This window comes from Sciurus carolinensis, chromosome 5 (genome assembly GCF_902686445.1).
Source record: "Sciurus carolinensis chromosome 5, mSciCar1.2, whole genome shotgun sequence".
NCBI classification, from domain to species: Eukaryota; Metazoa; Chordata; class Mammalia; order Rodentia; family Sciuridae; genus Sciurus; species Sciurus carolinensis.
The window spans coordinates 42,701,914-42,720,976 of NC_062217.1; the positions used below are offsets into that span (position 1 = coordinate 42,701,914).

The 19,063-nt window shown below is 36.4% G+C and overlaps 1 protein-coding gene across 1 annotated transcript in view; it reads right to left on the reverse strand.

Moving 5' to 3' along the window:
• The window catches only part of Lrrc63 (leucine rich repeat containing 63), a 55,247-nt gene that overhangs the window by 24,706 nt on the left and 11,478 nt on the right, over window positions 1–19,063 (reverse strand). The window contains exons 4-6 of the mRNA XM_047554299.1: window positions 18,631–18,785; window positions 17,033–17,131; window positions 13,994–14,130 (exon numbers count right to left, since the gene is read on the reverse strand). Of these exons, the coding sequence (XP_047410255.1) occupies window positions 13,994–14,130; window positions 17,033–17,131; window positions 18,631–18,785 (391 nt within the window). The remainder of the gene's footprint in view (window positions 1–13,993; window positions 14,131–17,032; window positions 17,132–18,630; window positions 18,786–19,063) is intronic.

A 19,063-nucleotide genomic window follows, 5' to 3' on the forward strand; every position in this document is an offset into this window, starting at 1 on the left:
CTTGTCGCTCCGTAACTCCGGTTTCAAGCAGAGGATATCTGTTTCTTGGTGAGGCAGTTTTTGCGGCTTATCGATTCCCTGGTGTTTACCCCATTTGTCGGCTGTGATGACCTGCAGTCTGCCAGCATATTGATGCCTTTTTTGAGTGCAGATTACTCACTGTCAGGCGCCTATCATCTGCCATTTGCCTGCCTCTCACCTGTCCATCGCCTGCCTTACACCTATCCATCATCAAACGCATGAAGTTCACCTCCGGATCGTCTGACAACAGTCAGCAAACTGATCGCCAACCACCAGTGGAGCACCAGGTGCCTGCTGTTGTCTAGAACTTCTCTGTCACAGTACCTGCAGGTTTGATTACACGTGGCTGCCGCCATTTTGAGACAACAGCCAGACCCCGTAGGACCCCTGGTGGGACTGACTGAGCCCTGTCTCTAGGATCCCTCAGCCTGACTAAGCACTCCCTGCCTCTGGGGCCCTCACATCAACTGACTACTCCCTGCCGCCAGGACCCCCAGACCAACTGACTGCGCCCTATCACCTGGACCCCAGACTGACTGATTGCACCTGGCCTCCAGGATCCCATAACCACACAAAACACACCGGACCTCTAGGACCCCTGCCTGACCAACCGCATTCCGCCTTCAGGACCTCCTGCTGACCACGGCCACACCCTGAGCTGCAGCTCCCCATTTGCCAACACATTTGGAAGCCAGAGCGGCCATCTTGGATAACCCTGGAAGTCATAGCTCTGATCTCTAGGTGGGGCAAATCCCATCCTGAGATGCCTGCTGGAAACTTGAAGCTCATTGTCAGGTACCTCTCATGCATCAGACTACTGAACACTGGAGGGTTCATTACTGTATGACTGTTATACTGTAGATTTTCTTTTTTCTCCTTATAGAAAAAATTTAAGTTTTTATTTCCTTACTTTTCTTGCTCTCTTTTCCTTTTGCTTACCTGTTCCCTCAGAGTCTCTTTCTCCCTTTTTCGCATGCTAACATCCAATTTCTTTTCATTACACTCTCACCTTTTCTATTATCTAGAACTTCTGTATAATCTTTTCTTATCCCATTAACAGTCACATTCTACATCCCTCTGGATCCTCTTTATCCTCCATTAGAAACTGCAGAACTTATTGCAAATCTACTTGTTTTATTGAAGATAATATTTGAACTCATTCTGTTTATGATGACAATTTTGTTATTGTCCTCATAGGGGCTATTTGGTCTAGGATTGCATACTGTCTGAATTGGGCACTGCTAATATTGATCTCCCCTTAAAAAAAAGGACTTTGGAAACCTATAGGTCCACTATAAGCCTATAGGGGGAAATCTGCAATACCCCAGATCTACACTGCTAGAGGGGAAGATACATGAACAACATGAAAAAACAAGGGAAGAAAATGATCCAAACAAATCTAGATTCTATATTAATAAAATCCAATGACAGTATGTTAGAAGAAATGTCAGAAAAGGACTTCAGATTATACATGATTAAGATGATTCATGAAGCAAAGGATGAGATAAGAGAGCAAATGCAGACAATGAATGATAATACCAATAAGCTGAAAGAGCAACTGCAGGAAGCAAAAGATCATTTCAACACAGAGATAGAGATTCTCAAAAAAAACCAAACGGAAATCCTTGAAATGAAGGAAACAATAAACCAAATAAAAAACTCAATGGAAAGCGTCACCAAAAGACTAGAACACTTGGAAGACAGAACCTCGGACAATGAAAACAAAATATTTCATTTTGAAAATAAAGTTGTCCAAACAGAGAAGATGGTAAGAAATCATGAACAGAAACTCCAAGAACTATGGGACATCATGAAAAGATCAAATTTAAGAATTATTGGGATTGAGGAAGGCACAGAGATACAAACCAAAAGAATGAACAACCTATTCAATGAAATAATATCAGAAAATTTCCCAAGCCTGAAGAATGAAATGGAAAATCAAATACAAGAGGCTTACAGAACACCAAATGCACAAAATCACAACAGATCCATACCAAGGCACATTATAATGAAAATGCCTAACATTCAAAATAAAGATAGGATTTTGAAGACTGCGAGAGAAAAGCATCAGATTACATATAGGGGGAGACCAATACGAATAGCAGTCGACTTCTCAACCCAGACTCTAAAAGCTAGAAGGGCCTGGAACAACATATTTCAAGCTCTGAAAGAACATGGTTGTCAACCAAGAATCCTATACCCAGCAAAACTAACCTTCATATTTGAAGATGAAATAAAATCCTTCCATGATAAACAAAAGTTAAAAGAATTTACAAATAGAAAGCCTGCGCTACAGAATGTTCTCAACAAAATATTCCATGAGGAGGAAATGATAAACAACAATGTAGATCAGCAAAGGGAGGAATTACCTTAGAGAAAAACCACTCAAAGGAGAAACCAAGCCAACTTAAAAACCAAAAATAAGCCAAATGACTGGGAATACATATCATATCTCAATAATAAACTGAATATTAATGGCCTAAACTCATCAATCAAAAGACATAGACTGGCAGAATGGATTAAAAAGAAAGACCCAACAATATGCTGCCTGCAAGAGACTCATCTCATAGAAAAAGACATCCACAGACTAAAGGTGAAAGGATGGGAAAAAACTACCACACACATGGACTCAGTAAAAAAGCGGGGTTTCCATCATTATATCAGATAAAGTGGACGTCAAGCCAAAGTTAGTCAGAAGGGATAAAGAAGGACATTTCATACTGCTTAAGGGAACCATAAACCAGGAAGACATAACAATAGTAAATATTTATGCCCCAAACAATGGTGCATCCCTGTACATCAAACTAATCCTTCTCAATTTCAGGAATCACACAGACCACAACACAATAATTCTGGGTGACTTTAACACACCACTGTCACCACTAGGTAGATCTTCCAAGCAAAAACCAACCAAAGAAACCATAGAACTCAATAACACAATCAATAACCTAGACTTAATAGACATATATAGAATATTCCATCCATCAACGAGCAGATTCACTTTCTTCTCAGCAGCACATGGAACCTTCTCGAAAACAGACCATACGTTATGCCACAAAGCAGCCCTTAGGAAATGCAAAAAAATTGAGATACCGCCTTCTGTTCTATCAGATCATAATGGACTGAGAGTAGAAATCAATGACAAAATAAAAAACAGAAATTGTTCCAACACCTGGAGACTAAATAATATGCTATTGAATGAAACATGGATAACAGAAAACATCAAGGAGGACATAAAAAAATTCTTAGAGGTCAATGAGAATGACGATACAACATATCAAAATCTCTGGGACACTATGAAAGCGGTACTAAGAGGAAAATTCATTGCATGGAGCACATTCCAGAAAAGAATGAAAAGTCAGCAACTAAATGACCTAACATTACAGCTCAAAGCCCTAGAAATGGAAGAACAGAATAACAGCAAAAGTAGAAGACAGGAAATAATTAAAATCAGAGCTGAAATCAATGAAATTGAAACAAAGAAACAATTCAAAAAATTGACAAAACAAAAAGTTGGTTCTTTGAAAAAGTAAACAAAATAGACAAATCCTTAGCCACACTAACAAAGAGAAGGAGAGAGATAACTCAAATTACTAAAATTCGTGATGAAAAAGGAAATATCATGACAGACACCACTGAGATACAGAACATAATGAGAAGCTACTTTGAAAATCTGTATTCCAACAAAATAGAATCTACCAAAGACATTGACAAATTTCTAGAGACATATGCTCCTCCCAAACTGAACCAGGAGGACATACACAATTTAAACAGATCAATATCAAGCAATGAAATAGAAGAAGCCATTAAAAACCTACCATCCAAGAAAAGCCCAGGACCAGACGGATTCTCAGCCGAGTTCTATAAGACCTTCAAAGAAGATCTTATTCCAATACTTCTCAAAGTATTCCAGGAAATAGAAAAAGAGGGTACCCTACCAAACTCATTCTATGAAGCTAATATCACCCTCATACCCAAACTAGGAAAAGACACATCAAGGAAAGAAAATTTTAGACCAATATCCTTGATAAATATAGATGCAAAGATCCTTAACAAAATTTTGACAAACCGTATTCAAAAGCATATTAAGAAAATCGTGCACCACAATCAAGTGGGGTTCATCCCTGGAATGCAAGGATGGTTTAACATCCGTAAATCAATAAACGTAATCCATCATGTCAATAGACTTAAGGATAAGAATCATATGGTTATTTCAATGATGCAGAAAAAGCATTGGACAAAATACAACACCCATTCATGCTCAAAACACTAGAAAAAATAGGGATAGTAGGAACATACCTGAACATTGTAAAGGCTATTTATTGCTAAGCCCATGGCCAACATCATTCTTAATGGAGAAAAACTAAACCATTTCCTTTAAAAACTGGAACAAGACAGGGGTGTCCTCTTTCACCACTTCTATTGAACATTGTCCTCGAAACTCTAGCCAGAGCAATTCAGCAGACTAAAGAAATTAAAGGGAATGAATAGGAAAAGAGGAACTTAAGCTGTCACTATTTGCTGATGACATGATTCTATATTTAGAGGATCCAAAAAACTCCTCCAGAAAACTTCTAGACCTCATCAATGAATTTTGCAAAATAGCCGGCTATAAAATCAACACGCATAAATCTAAAGCATTTTTATACGCAAGTGACGAAACAGCTAAAAGGGAAATGAGGAAAACAACTCCATTTGCAATAGCCTCAAAAAAAATAAAATACTTGGGAATCAATCTAACCAAAGAGGTAAAAGATCTCTAAAATGAAAACTACAAAACAGTGAAGAAAGAAATTGAGGAAGACCTTAGAAGTTCGAAAGATCTCCCATGTTCTTGGATAGGCAGAATTAATATTGTCAAAATGGCCATACTACCAAAAGTGCTATACAGATTCAATGCAATTCCAATTAAAATCCCAATGATGTACCTTACAGAAATAGAGCAAGCAATCATGAAATTCATCTGGAAGAATAAGAAACCCAGAATAGCTAAAACAACCGTTAGCAGGAAGAATGAAGCAGGGGTATCACAATAGCAGAACTTCAACTATACTACAAAGCAATAGTAACAAAAACGGCATGGTATTGGTACCAAAATAGAAAGGTAGATCAATAGAGGTACAGAACAGAGGACATGGACACAAACCCAAATAAATACTATTTTCTCATACTAGACAATGGTGCCAAAAATATGCAATGGAGAAAAGATAGCATCTTCAACAAATGGTGCTGGGAAAACTGGAAATCCATATGCAACAGAATGAAACTAAACCCATATCTCTCAACCTGCACAAAAATCAACTCACAATGGATCAAGGACCTCGAAATCAGACCAGAGACCTTACATCTTATAGAAGAAAAAGTAGGTCCAAATCCTCACCTTGTTGGCTTAGGATCAGACTTCCTTAACAGGACTCCCATAGCACAAGAAATAAAAGCAAGAATCAACAACTGGGAGAGATTCAAACTAAAAAGCTTTCTCTCCACAAAGGAAACTATCAGAAATGCGAACAGAGAGCCTACAGAGTGGGAGAATATCTTTGCCACTCATACTTCAGATAGAGTGCTAATTTCCAGGATCTATAAAGAACTCAAAAACTCTACACCAAGAATACAAATAACCCAATCAACAAATGGGCTAAGGATATGAACAGACGCTTCACAGAAGAAGATCTACAAGCAATCAACAAACATATGAAAAAATGTTCACCATCTTTAGTAATAAGAGAAATGCAAATCAAAACTACACTAAGATTCCATCTCACCCCAATTAGAATGGTGATTATCAAGAATACAAGCAACAATAGGTGTTGGAGAGGATGTGGGGAAAAAGGTACACTCATACATTGCTGGTGGGGCTGCAAATTAGTGCAGCCACTCTGGAAAGCAGTGTGGAGATTCTTTAGAAAACTTGGAATGGACCCACCATTTGACCCAGCTATCCCACTCCTTGGCCTATACCCAAAGGACTTAAAATCAGCATACCACAGAGATACAGCCACATCAATGTTCATAGCTGCTCAATTCACGATAGCCAGACTGTGGAACCAACCTAGATGTCCTTCAATTGATGAATGGATAAAGAAACTGTGGTATATATATACAATGGAATATTACTCAGCTATAAAGAATAATAAAATTATGACCTTTGTAGGCAAATGGATGAAATTGGAGAATATCATGCTAAGTGAGATAAGCCAATCTCAAAAATCCAAAAGGCGAATGATCTCGCTGATAAGCGGATGATGACACATAATGGGGGATGGGAGGGGGGCAAGAATGGAGGAAGGAGGGACTGTATAGAGGGAAAAGAGGGGTGGGAGGGGTTCGGGGGAAGGAAAAAATAACAGAATGAATCAAACATCATTTCCCTATGTAAATGTATGACTACGCAAATGGTATGCTGTTAGTCCATGTACAATCAGAAACAACATGTATCCCATTTGTTTATAATAAAAATAAATTAAAATAAAAAAGAATATGATAATATAATTTGATAAAATATGCAATTCAAAATATATTTTATTTTCTTGCCTCAGGCAGTTTCTTAACTCATCTTGTCCTTCCCCTTATCCTAGTTTCAGGCTTTTAGGGGGATGATATGTCCTGATGACTGGGAAGTCCAATAAGGCTTGTAGGCAGTCATTGAGGAAGCAGCTTAGGTTTCAGAGTGGGATTGACCTCATCTGTATGTGATTTTGGAAAGCAAATAAGGTCTAGACAGCCTCATTTTGATCAGGTACTCTACGCACCATTAGCACCAACTCTGTCACTTTTTTTTTCTTTAAGATGTATTTAGTTTTTAACACTTATTTCATTGCTTTATTTACCAGCACATTATTGGGCAACAGCTGCTTAGAGCCCTGCTGCTAGCTTGGAGGAATAGGTTATTAATAATTGCATGTTGTAATGCTGATGATCAAATAATAAATATCATTTGCTAATAACATACTGTATGTTCATGCCAATTTAGAATGATCTTTCCCCATATCACTGCGAGATTGTTATTGTTTTTAAAAGATTTTTTTTTAAACGGAAACTACATCTAGTAACACATTTAAGATGAACCTAGCTATAGCTATCCCTTATCTTCAGCTATGTAGAAACAAAGAAACTTAATCCCCCTTTTTAATCAATAACAGTATGGGAAAACAAATGTATGCAACTTCAGTTGTTAACACAGAAAAACCAGCTGTTAATACAGGCTCTCAAGTTAGTTGTCAGGTATTTTGCTCTAAATAAGCTTCTCTTTCCCAGAGAAACTGCCTGTTCATTGAAGCAAACTGTATCAGACAAGGAAGGCAAACATTTGATTCTGGTAGTTAAAAGTTGCAATTTTCTATGTCACTTTTCTTCTCTATTCACTGAGAAAAAGATAAGGACTTTTTTTTTTTCTTTCTTGAACCTTTGTCATAGTTATTTCTGCATAACCTCAGGGTTTGAGTCCCAAAAGTTGTTTTTGTAGCACGTAGTGTTTATTTATGAAATATGTGTTTTTCTCTGTTCACCTAAGGTTGTAATGACATCACCAAAACATGCCTCTTTCCTTTTTTTCTTTCCTTTTCTCTCTTTCTTTTCTTCTCTATCTAAAAGTTTGGGGGAAAGAAAAAAAAAAACAACTTTGGATTTCCAAAGTGATTTATTAATCTTTATTTTATAAACCTTTCGAAAAGACAAATCAAAGAGCTTCTTATGGTTACAGTATTTCAAACATGACATGGGAGAATTGATTATACATTGATAGTCTCTAAGGGGCATGGCTGAGAGGGCAGCCAGGTTCTTTCTGGCTCCAAAACGTGGGCCTTCCTCCCTCCATGTTGCCGCATACCAGATGCCCTAACCAGGTCACAGCAAAACTTCAGAAACAAAAATCCAGATCTCCGTGAATTGGTGCTTTTGCCAAACAGACTTTTTTTCCTCATTCACTTTTAATCTGCCTACATTGAAACAGTGAGCTGTTATATAATTTTTAAAATGTTGGATAGTTTTGATTTAGAAACTTAGGTCAAGGGAAAAAGAAAAATCTGTCAAAATAACTGAGAGAATTTAAAAAGTAATTTACAAGATTTCCTTATTTTCTAACTTCCAGATAGAAACTAAAGTTAAGGTTAAGGGGCAAAACTCGCCTCTGAGAGTCCCTTGCTTTTTTAATGGTGTCATGATGTCATGTTGAGTCTCATGAAAGCAGAAAGACCTCGTGAGGACTAGAAAGACAATAGTGAAAGAACTCCATCACAGTTCTACAAAGAGTTTAAGTGACTTAAATAATATATCTGAGAAAAATGTTGTTTAACATACCGAAATCATAAGAAAACTTAGACAATGATGAAAAGACTAGAAAAAGGTAATCTAAATATTTTTTGTTGTTGTTAATTTTTGGTTTTGTTTTTTTTGTTTGTTTGTTTGGTACTGGGGACTTAACCCAGGGATACTTAACCACTGAGACACATCCCCAGCCCTTTTTATTATTTATTGTGAGACAGGGTCAGGCTAAGTTACCTTGGTCCTGGCTAAATGGCTGAGGCTGGCTTTAAACTTGTGATACCGCCACAGCCTCCCAAGTTGCTGGGCCTACAAGTATGTGCCACCAAGTCTGATGTTAAACATATTTTATATTAGATAAATATAGAAAAAGTATATGTCTTTTCTTTTTGGGGCGGGGGGCAGACTGGGGTTGGAACTCAAGGGCACTTTACCACAGCCCTTTTTACTTTTTATTTTGAGACAGCATCTCACTAAGTTGCTGAGGCTGGTCTCAAACTGAAAATCCTCCTGCCTAGCCTCACATGTCACTGGGATTACAGACATGAGCCACCTAGCCTGGTGAAAATGTTTACATCTTAACTTAAATCCTAATGCTGTGGCTTCAAATTAGGTAACAAGTATTTTATTTAATAAAGTACTTTTAAATTTTACTTGAACTGCTAAATATACACTACTAACCCTACACTTTGTTCAAATGCCCTTTTTAAATAAGGCCTACCCGAATGTTCCATTTAAAATTTCACTCACTTCCTTATGCCATTCTATTTTTTTTTTCATATCACTTACTACCTTCTAAGTTACTCCGTTTATTACCTACTAAGTAATTTACTTACTACATGTATTACTTATTGCCTGTCTTCCTCTATGAATATGTGATCCAAGTGGTTTTGTATTAGCTTTCTATAGCTGTCATTTAAATTGCAACATCAACTTAGTGCCTTAAAGCAACATAGATTGATTTGTTTTACAGTTACATAGGTCAGAAGTCTGGCAGAGTCTCACCAGACTAAATGAAGGCTTCAGCCAGCTGTATTCCTCTCTGGAGAATCTGTGTCTTGCTCATTCAGGTTGTTGGCAGAATTCTGTTCCTTCTGGCTATAGCACAGAGGTCCTTGTTCTCCTGCTGGCTGTAAGTTAATGGTCCTTCCCAGGTTTTATAAGCCACCACATTCCTTGATTCATGGCCTCCTTCTTCCACTTTCAAAGCAGCAAGAGCAAAGCTGCTTCCCTTCCATTTTTAAGCATTTATGGGATTAGGCTGGGTCCATTTGGATAATCCAGTATAATCTCCCCACTTTTTAAGATCAGTGTTTAGAAACCTTTTCATCTGTAGTCTAAGTTCCCCGTCTACGCCTTGTAACATGTCTATGTTTTGTGGGGATTAGGATGCAGACATCTCTAGGAACAATTATTCTGCTGATCATAGTCCATCCTAGATTCACCTCTACCCCACATACAGAATATCTTCAATGATCCCAAACTCCCCTAGGTTTTATCCCATTACAGCGTCAACTCAAAGTTCAACATCTCATCTAAAACGCAAACTCAAACTTCATCATTTAAAGAAGTTGGAGGTGAGGCGCCAAACATAATCCATCCAGGGACATAATATTTTCTCTATTGGTGGCCTATGAAACTAAGGCAATGTTATCTTCCTCTAAGATACAATGGTGGGGCAGGCACCAAATACCAGTTTGAGACATTCTGGTTCAAAAGGGAGAAAATGAAAAGTTAATAAGCAGTTACCACACCCAAGCAATTTTGGGATCCAGCTGGGTAAATTCCATTTGCTTTCAAGGCAGGGAATAATCATCTGCAACTCACAGCTCAACCCTCTGGCTTCAAGGTCCTTCCCTCCTGGCTCCTGGCTCTGCCCTCAGGAAGCAGCGTTGCTCTGTTTTCCATTATCTCAATTATCTCAATAGCAATACTCAATCATTAAAAGTGTCTTCAATTGTCACTCTTCATACACTCAAAGATGGTCTTAACTCAAGTCATTTCAGAGTAATCTCTCTCAAGTGACACATAATGGGAGCTAAATTTTTTTGTTGTTGTTAATAAATGAGTTTTCTGATTTCGCACCCCAGGACTACATGCGTTCCACATTCGTTCTTAGGGCCTGCATCCAGTTTCAGGAGGTAAGGATCGTTCCTCCTGTTCAAGGCCAGGGTCTCCACCTGTGCCTGTGACTCCTTTCCCTTCCACCTCCTTTCCACGTTCTGTACCATCAGGCCTCCTTCCATATCACCAGGCTATTTTCTACTGGTTCCTTTCCCTCATCCTGTGAATATGCCTGAATCTTTAAAAAGAAAAAATACTAACAAAAATGTTTCTAAGATCCCATATTCTTTCTATCTTTTATTGAATTTCTCTCTTCCCATTGCATCCAAATTTCTCCAAAAGGTGGTCTTGATACTCATTAGTACCAATTTCTTCCCTCTCCTCTCTCTTACCCCAGTGCAAACTGGCTTTTGTTCCTACCATTCCACTGAAACTGTTCTCAACTTTAACCTGAGTTTTTCTGTTGTACTTGATATCATTGATCATTCTTCTTTTCTGAAATAATCTGACTGCCATGATACTCCTGGTTTTCTTTGGGAAGTTTGAGAGTTTTTTTCCCCTTCCATCTTCAGAATTTCCTCATCTGTCTTTAGCTGAAATCCTGATGTTTCTCCAGCCATGTCTCTTCAGATAATTCTTCTATACAATCTCACGGCCTTCAATTAGTATGTACTATTAAATGAAAATATCTCCAGCACAAAACTCTTCTGTGGTTCACTATGTCTAAGTCCAATGTTGGGATGGAAAACAACCTAAGACCAACATGCTAATCTAAAGCTAAACACATTATTTTCCACCCTTCAAAACTCCTTTGCTTTAATCTGGCCATTGTTTTGTTGAAAACTAATTAAGGGCTTCTCATGGCACTTCAATTATACACTTCTTCAAGTGACCTCCAAAACTTCAGGGGATGTAGCCATGGTCAAACTCTTGGCCACACTCTCATGATCCCTGAAGCCAGCCTGGCTTCCTGGTAGACTCGCAGGGTCAGTCTCTCACCTACCTTATTCCCACTGCATGAATATTCTTTTCTCTGTTCTTGGCCTGAACTCTGCTTAATGCCATTTCCTCAAATAATGTTTTCTTAGCAACTCAATTTAACTCATATCCTTCTTCCTGTTCTTTTCATTCATAACCCTTAGAATATTTATTTATTTATTGCAGTATCTATTAAAATTTCCATGTCCTCCTTCAAATTCTAAGCACCTAAGGGAAGGGATCATGTCCCTTTTGGTCTACTAATCTAAATCCAACTATTAGGACAGAGCCCACTATTTAGTATACTTAATAAATAAATTTCACATGATTAATTTATTCCACTCAAGGTATTTGGGAGTCACATTTCATTTTTTTTTAACCTTGATTCCTCAGTTTCTTCCATGCTGAGTGTCTCATCAGTACCAAATCTTGCAAATTATACTTTATTTCTCAATAATATATTCCTTCTCTGCGCACACTACCATTTCCCTTGTCCAAATTTTCTTTATCTTTTGCCTGAACTATTGTGATAGCCCTAAAACTGGTCACCTTGAATTCTGCTTTGTCCCTCATATCCATCCCTCTGTACTGCCACCAGTGTGACCTGAAATAGACTCCACATTCCCCTGTAATGTATTCTCATTGCATACAACATAAAGTATAATTTTTTAAAATCTTGAATCACAAGGCCCCTGGATAATCTGTTTCCCATTATCACACTAGGTTAATTTCTCACCTCTTGACTTTTCTTTAAAAATAGCTTACTCCTTGTATTTCCCATCCCATATTTTATATGTTGCTTCATATCTCTTTTCCTTAAGCAAATATCCATCCTATCATTGGACCAACTCTCCCTGGCTCTCTCCAGACCCTGTAACCCCATGCTCATGACCATCCTTGGATCAAACATCATCTCTTCCAGGGAGTCATCTCTCATCCTCCAGCATGAGTTGCATGCCACTCTATGGAATTCACAAATCTTATGATTCATATCTCTATTATTGTATCCAACTGTCTGCCTTCCTTATAGGCAGTGAGCTCCTGGGAGCACACAGTAGATGCTTCCTGAACATCTGCTGAAATACGTACAAGAACAAAAACAGCATGCCAAATGCATCAGGGTAATTACTTTTGACAGTAATAACATTCAAAATTCAAAATTTATATGGAACTGGAACTATCTCTAATATGTTGCATAACTTTGACTCACTGCATTTCACTCCATTTTATTCAGTTAATGCTCCCTAAATCCTACCACTCGACAGCAGGTCATTTTTGCTCAGCAAGTTAGGATTCTGATGACAATAGTTCCTGAGTAGATACAGTTCAGCCCTTTCCCTCACTGTGCAAGCACTCTCTTGGTGAGTTTTCATTTAACAACCCTGCAAATAAACATATCCACTTATGTCAGATGCTGTTCTAAATCTTCTCTGAGGTTAATAGAGTTTGCCCATTATGTTTTTCATTCTTGGCTTCATTATGCTGTCAATCTTTTCTTGATGTGTTTAACCAAGAGTTCATACTAATGTGCCCAATCTCTTAACAATGAACAAAATGTTGAATCTTTAGTTATGATCAAAGTTTTGTTGCTTTAAAGATTTTTACATTTTTAAAATGATGGTTAGGATTATCTACAATATGTAATTATGATTACAGGTTATCCAGCACAAATTCATGTCTAGATGGTGCATATGTAGTTGCAAATGTACACAAATATTCCTATATATTTCTCTGTATATATACAAATATATGCAATTATGTGCATATGCCTATATAAAAAATATAACACGTATATTTTTATATATAATGTCTTTAACCTACATTCAATCTGTTAAACTGGAATCAATAGAAGCATCTTGTTTGGGCATTTGGTTAAGGTTTTGGTTCACAACTTTAATTAAGAGCTAAATAAGTTCAGCCAGGTGGGCACTGTGGCACACACCTGAAATCCCAGCAACTGAGGAGGCTGAGGCAAGAGGATCACAAGTTCAAAGTCAGCCTCAGCAACTTAGAGAGGCCCTAAGCAACTTAGCAAGATCCTGTCTCAAAATAAAAAGAATAAAAAGGGTTGGGAATGCAGCTCAGTGGTTAATAAGCACCCTGGGTTAAATCCTCAGAACCAAAAAAGAAAAAAATAATTAACAAGTCTTATGTAGAAAGAAGTCCATCTCTATATACCCAAATATCAGCAGTATTATTAGAGTTAAAAAGATCTTAGATAGCACATAGACCAATCTATTTAGTTTATACATTAGAAAATTGAGACCAAGAATGGTCAAATTACTTCCTGCAGATAAAATGGAAAATTACCATCAGCTTAAAAATTAGAGGTGTAGATTTCCAAATCCAAGTTCAGCTCTTCCCATATCCAAAAGGTTATGAAAGGTCGGGTGCAAGGTTCTTACCTGAATTGTGTTAGAGGACTCGAGTTCATTTACTCCATAGTCAGTAACAGATCTCTAGATGAGTATTCACTACACTCATATTAATTGCCATTTACGCAGCTGGTAGGATTAGTTTTAATACCATAATAAGAAACAAATCAGTTAAATAGAAAAGATTACTAAATAGCAAAAAAGCTTCTAGCTGCTTCCAAAAGAGAAGCTGATTCCTTACTAAATTATAAAATAATTTTCTATGTTTATAAATTCCAGATAATCAACCTTACCCATATGGAAGAACATGAATATAATTAAAAGCAATGCTGAAAATTCGGAGGTACTTAAGGTACTGGATTTCAGAAGGAATTTCTTTGATGGGATTATTTCTCATTTTCAGTATTTGTAAATTTTTAAGACAAAGTATCTGGGGAATAGAAAAGAGAAACAAACATGAACAGAATAATAAAGTATGCAAACTCCTGTTTGTTATCTTTTATAAACTCTTTGAACTAATATAATAAAATCAGTATGACAACACAACTTGGCTTATATCTTTCAATAAATACTTTTAATAAACCTTTAAAACAAGTGACCAGCATTAATATGTAAGATCTAGGGAGACAGAGCAACTAGTATATTCACATGTCCTTGACTCAAGAATAGTCTTTTCGGGCTGGCATTGTGGCGCAGTGGTAGAGCACTTGCCTGGCATGTGTGAGGTTCAATCCTCAGCACCACGTAAAAATAAATAAATAAAGCTATTATGTCCACCTACAAATAAAAACATATTTAAAAATAAGAAGAGTCCTTTTCTAAATGGGAAGGTCATCCTTCTTGATCAAGCTGAGGGTTTCATGTGAGGCAATCATGGCAAGATGAGGGCCGGAGGAGACGGCTGCAGAACTGGAATGGTAAGTGGACCCAACCTCTTGGGGGACAGTGGATCAGCAATATTCAGATATCAGAGCAAGACTGTTTCACTGAGATATAACAGTAATTTCATTTTAATACCAAAGTTAAAGACATACCATTTAACTCCATGATCTTTACTTAATATAAATTTTGCTTTCTGCTCTCTCTAATGAAGCTTGTTTTTGTTTTTTCTTGTTTCATTTTTTGGTTCTAAGGATTGTTCCCAAGGATGCTCTATTACTGAGAGACATCCGCAGTCCTTGTTTTATTTTATTTTTTTTATTTTGAGACAGTGTCTCACTAAGTTGTCAAAGCTGGCCTTGAACTTGTAATCCTCTTGCCTTCACCTGCCCAGTGTCTGGGATTACAAGAATGTGCCACCATGCCGGGCTTTCTAGTGAACATTAAAAATCACTTTAAATTAGTCCTTTTTAATATTATATGGAGCCTTTAATTGTTATAAAATAACTGATAGAGTGGAGAATACTAAATCTTGCAGCCAATTTATTTATAGTATTCTCTTAAAATCTCTTTTTATAAAAAAAAATATGTAAGGTCAGGAGTGACCTTTCATTCTTGATTATAGTAACCTGCGTCTTCTGCTTTTTTATTCCTCCATCAGTCTATGCAGGTTTGGGAACTTCATGGATCTCTTCAAAGTAATAACTTTTGGACTTGTTGACTTTATTTCTATTTTTTTTCTACTCTATTTCACCAATTATGGTACTAGTTTTTATTATTTCCTTCTTTTCATTTTCATTCTTCTCAAATTTTTTTTTGTAATTTCTCTTTTGGTTTCTTCTTTGACTCATTGGTTAACAATGAGTTGCTTAATTTTCACATGAGTGAATTTTCAAATCACAGCTTTTGATTTCTAATGTCATTCCACTATAATAAAAAAATAAACTTTTATGATTTTTAATCCTTTTAAATTTGTTCAGACTTCTTTGCGGCCTAACATATGATCTATCCTGGAAAATGAAAATTTGAGAATTTTTTTCCCTGTGGCTATTGGTTGGACTGTTTCACAGATGTCTTTGAAGTCTAACTGGTTTACAGTGTTATCCAAGACTTCTATTTACCTGTTGATTTTCTGCCTAGTGGTTCTATGAATTATTGAAAGTGCATTATTACAGTGTCCAATAATAATCATTGAATTTCTTATTTCTTCCTTTCTTTCAGTTTTTGCTTCATGAACTTTGGTGTTTTGTTGTAAAATGCATGTATGTTCACATCATCCTGATATACTGAAAAAATATCCCTCTGTCTCTAGTAACATTTTTTGTTTTAAAATCTGTTTTGTTTAATACTATTACAGTCACTCCAGCTTTTTTTACAGGGGTTATTTGCATGATATATCTTTTCTCATGCTTTTACTTTCAATTACTTTTCAGCTTTCAAGCTTAGGTGTGTCTCCTATAGACAGCATATCACTGGACCTTGTGTATTTTTTAAAGCCCAGCCTAACAATCTGGGTGTTTTGAATGGATCACTTAATGTATTCATACTTAATGTTATGACAGACACGACTGGATTTACATTTGCTATTTTACTTTTAGTCAAATTAATAAAACTGGTTTCATGAATTAGAAAAAAGCAGTTTTTCCTGTTAAAACTAAAAACCCAGTATTATAGCTCCCTTTCCCTTCTACTTTATTTTTCCTCAAAGTTCTTATCTCCATAGGACAGATCACTCATGAAAATGTATATGCACATATGCTCTCATCCCACTAAAGTATGTGCTCCATGAAATAGGCATTTTGTTTGTTTTTCTGGAAAAGATGTATTTTTAATACTGTATATTTGAAATAGGAAGCAGGTCAGTTTGCTAAAAATAGATTAACTAAAAGTCAATATTCTGAAAGTCAATTCACAAAAGGATCAATTACTCAGTCATTGGTGAGGCATTGACTAAAGACACTATAAAAAAAAAATCTGCCCTAATTGTTAAATCTTCCCTAATGTCTTGTTTATTTAAAACAGCATTAAATTAGGTCAGCCCGTATATGATTATCCTTCATATATTTCATTGAGTAGCCTGTGGTAATTAAACTTGCTAAAACATCACCTGATCACTAACTTTGCTTTCAGCATGGGGACGTGTTTATTATAGAATTTATTAAGAATTAGAGGAAATCTCTTTTATGCATTGAACAAATTTTCTACATTGAACATATTGGAGAGCCTGACCGTAGCCTTGCCTTGAGGATTATGTCAAGGGCTTCCCAAGAGAAGTGTACCATACTTTTTGTATGTGTACAAATAAGTCTTTTCAGATGCAATCCAAAATGTTTTTACTTTATAGTAACTTCAGGGCATCGTGTCTATTTTTATTACAATTATTCACAATAATAAATTTTAACAATATATATATACACAACAGTTACATATATACAAGAATTAAATGGACTCACTTCTAAGGGAAATTGACGGAAGTCATTATATGATAAATTAAGATATATCAATTGGAAAGCCAAAGATGACAAGTCTGGACAGTGCAGGAGAAAAAATCCCTAAAAGAAAGTGAAGAGGTAAGATATTAATTCTTAACAAATAAATTCTCCCCATGACAGTGTTCCATTTTTAATTTCTAATGGCAATACCATAACCTCACTAACACTGTCACACTTTTTCCAATCTGTGAGGGGAGAAATTGTTTCTCTTTGTAGTTTTAAATTGCATTGTTTTTATTTTGAGTGAGGTCAAGAACTTTTCATATTTAGGAGGGTAATTTGTTTCAGTGAACTATTTGTTCATTTGTTTTCCCCTTTTTTTCTGTTGGATGCTTATCATATCATAAATGGAATTACTGTCTTAATTTCCTTTACTGGTACACAGAAACACAGGTGATTTTTTGGTGTTGATCTACTCTGTAGCTTTGCTGAATTTGTTGATAAGCTCTAGTAGCTTACTTATCAATGCTGATCATAACTCCAAGCCATAATCTAAAATGTTGAAATGCCCAAAGATAAATTCCCCAAAGTTCAAATTCTCTAAGGATCAAAATCCCTCAAATCAGGATCCTGAAAGATTAAAATCCTAAATGTTGTAACCCTGAGAACTGAAATCCCCAAATCCCAAATTTCCTTTGAAAAGAAGTCTATATAAGAGGGCCAGAAAGCTGAATTCTTGGGAAGGGATTGGTGTGTTTTTTGTTGTATGAAGTAGAGTTGCCAATTTATTCCATTAGGTACTACTTCCCATTGACACATAATGCCATGTTTGTCTTCAAGTAACTCAGAGCACAAGAAGAATTTGAGGAGTTCAGTGACCTTCTGAAGCAGATACTTACTGATTCAGAGGTTTCTCCAGGGTTACAAAACGCATTGTGTGGTGAGTTCTTCTTGGACAGAACTTCTTATATTTACCACTAAATCTGACAGAAAAACTAGTGCATACTTCCCTTTGGCTAATGAGTGGCACTTTAAAAGTGGCACTTTGTTGTTGATGTTTTTATCAAATATATAGATTTTTTAGGCCAAAGAATTCTGGGTTTGAATCCAAGCTTGCTTACTCTGTAGTTTTGTGCAAGTTACTTTCATTGAACCTTGGTGTTTTCATATGTAAGATAAAGATTATAATACCTACTTCGCAGAATGCTAAATTTTAAGAGTAGCATGTGCTTGGAACGTAGTGCTTAATAAATGGTAACAAGTATTACTGTTACTCATCATATTGGGTTTGTGTTTGTTGAAAAGCATTTGATTTGACCCAAGGTCCAAAGATTGCTGATAACTTAAAAATCTGATAATTCTGAGTTCCACTTCTCTTATCATGCCACATAATGCAAAAGACACTCTTACTGTTAGGATCTGAGCAGCTTTTCGAACTTAGTTGGGGACTGAAGGCAAATGAGGACAGATAGGTTTAGAGATACGATTTGACTATGTTCCTGGGAAATCTCTATTGCAATAGGAAAGATTCCTTTAATTCCAAGAAAACTAACCTCCCTCAGGAGACTGAAAGTAAAAACGATTGATAAGACATTGTTATTAAAAAAGATCTAGGATACCTTAAGGTTAAGTGCATTTCTTCCATGTACTTGGCAAATTACTACAGCCATGTTGGCCATTGCTACTATTGTTTCGTATTGTGTTGCCTCAACAGTCTTAAAACCTTCACCACGTAAAATGTTCTCTGATTCTGTTCTTTTATATCTAGAACCACCTAAATAAAGAAAGCAAAATATAACATGAAATTTAAATGTTATTTTTTTAGAGTGAAAGCTGAAGAGTGTTTATGCTATAAGACTGAGTCACCACGGGGGCAAGTTGTCCACATCTTCTGGAAGGAATGCCCCCTATCTTTCTTCTACCCAACCTTGGTTGATTCCTCTTTTCCAGATGGGTGCTGTTTTGTTTTTTAAAAGTGAATAGCAGAATTATTTTTCAAACAAAATGATATGCTCATAGATTTTTACCTGGATAAGTTAAGTTCCATCAAGC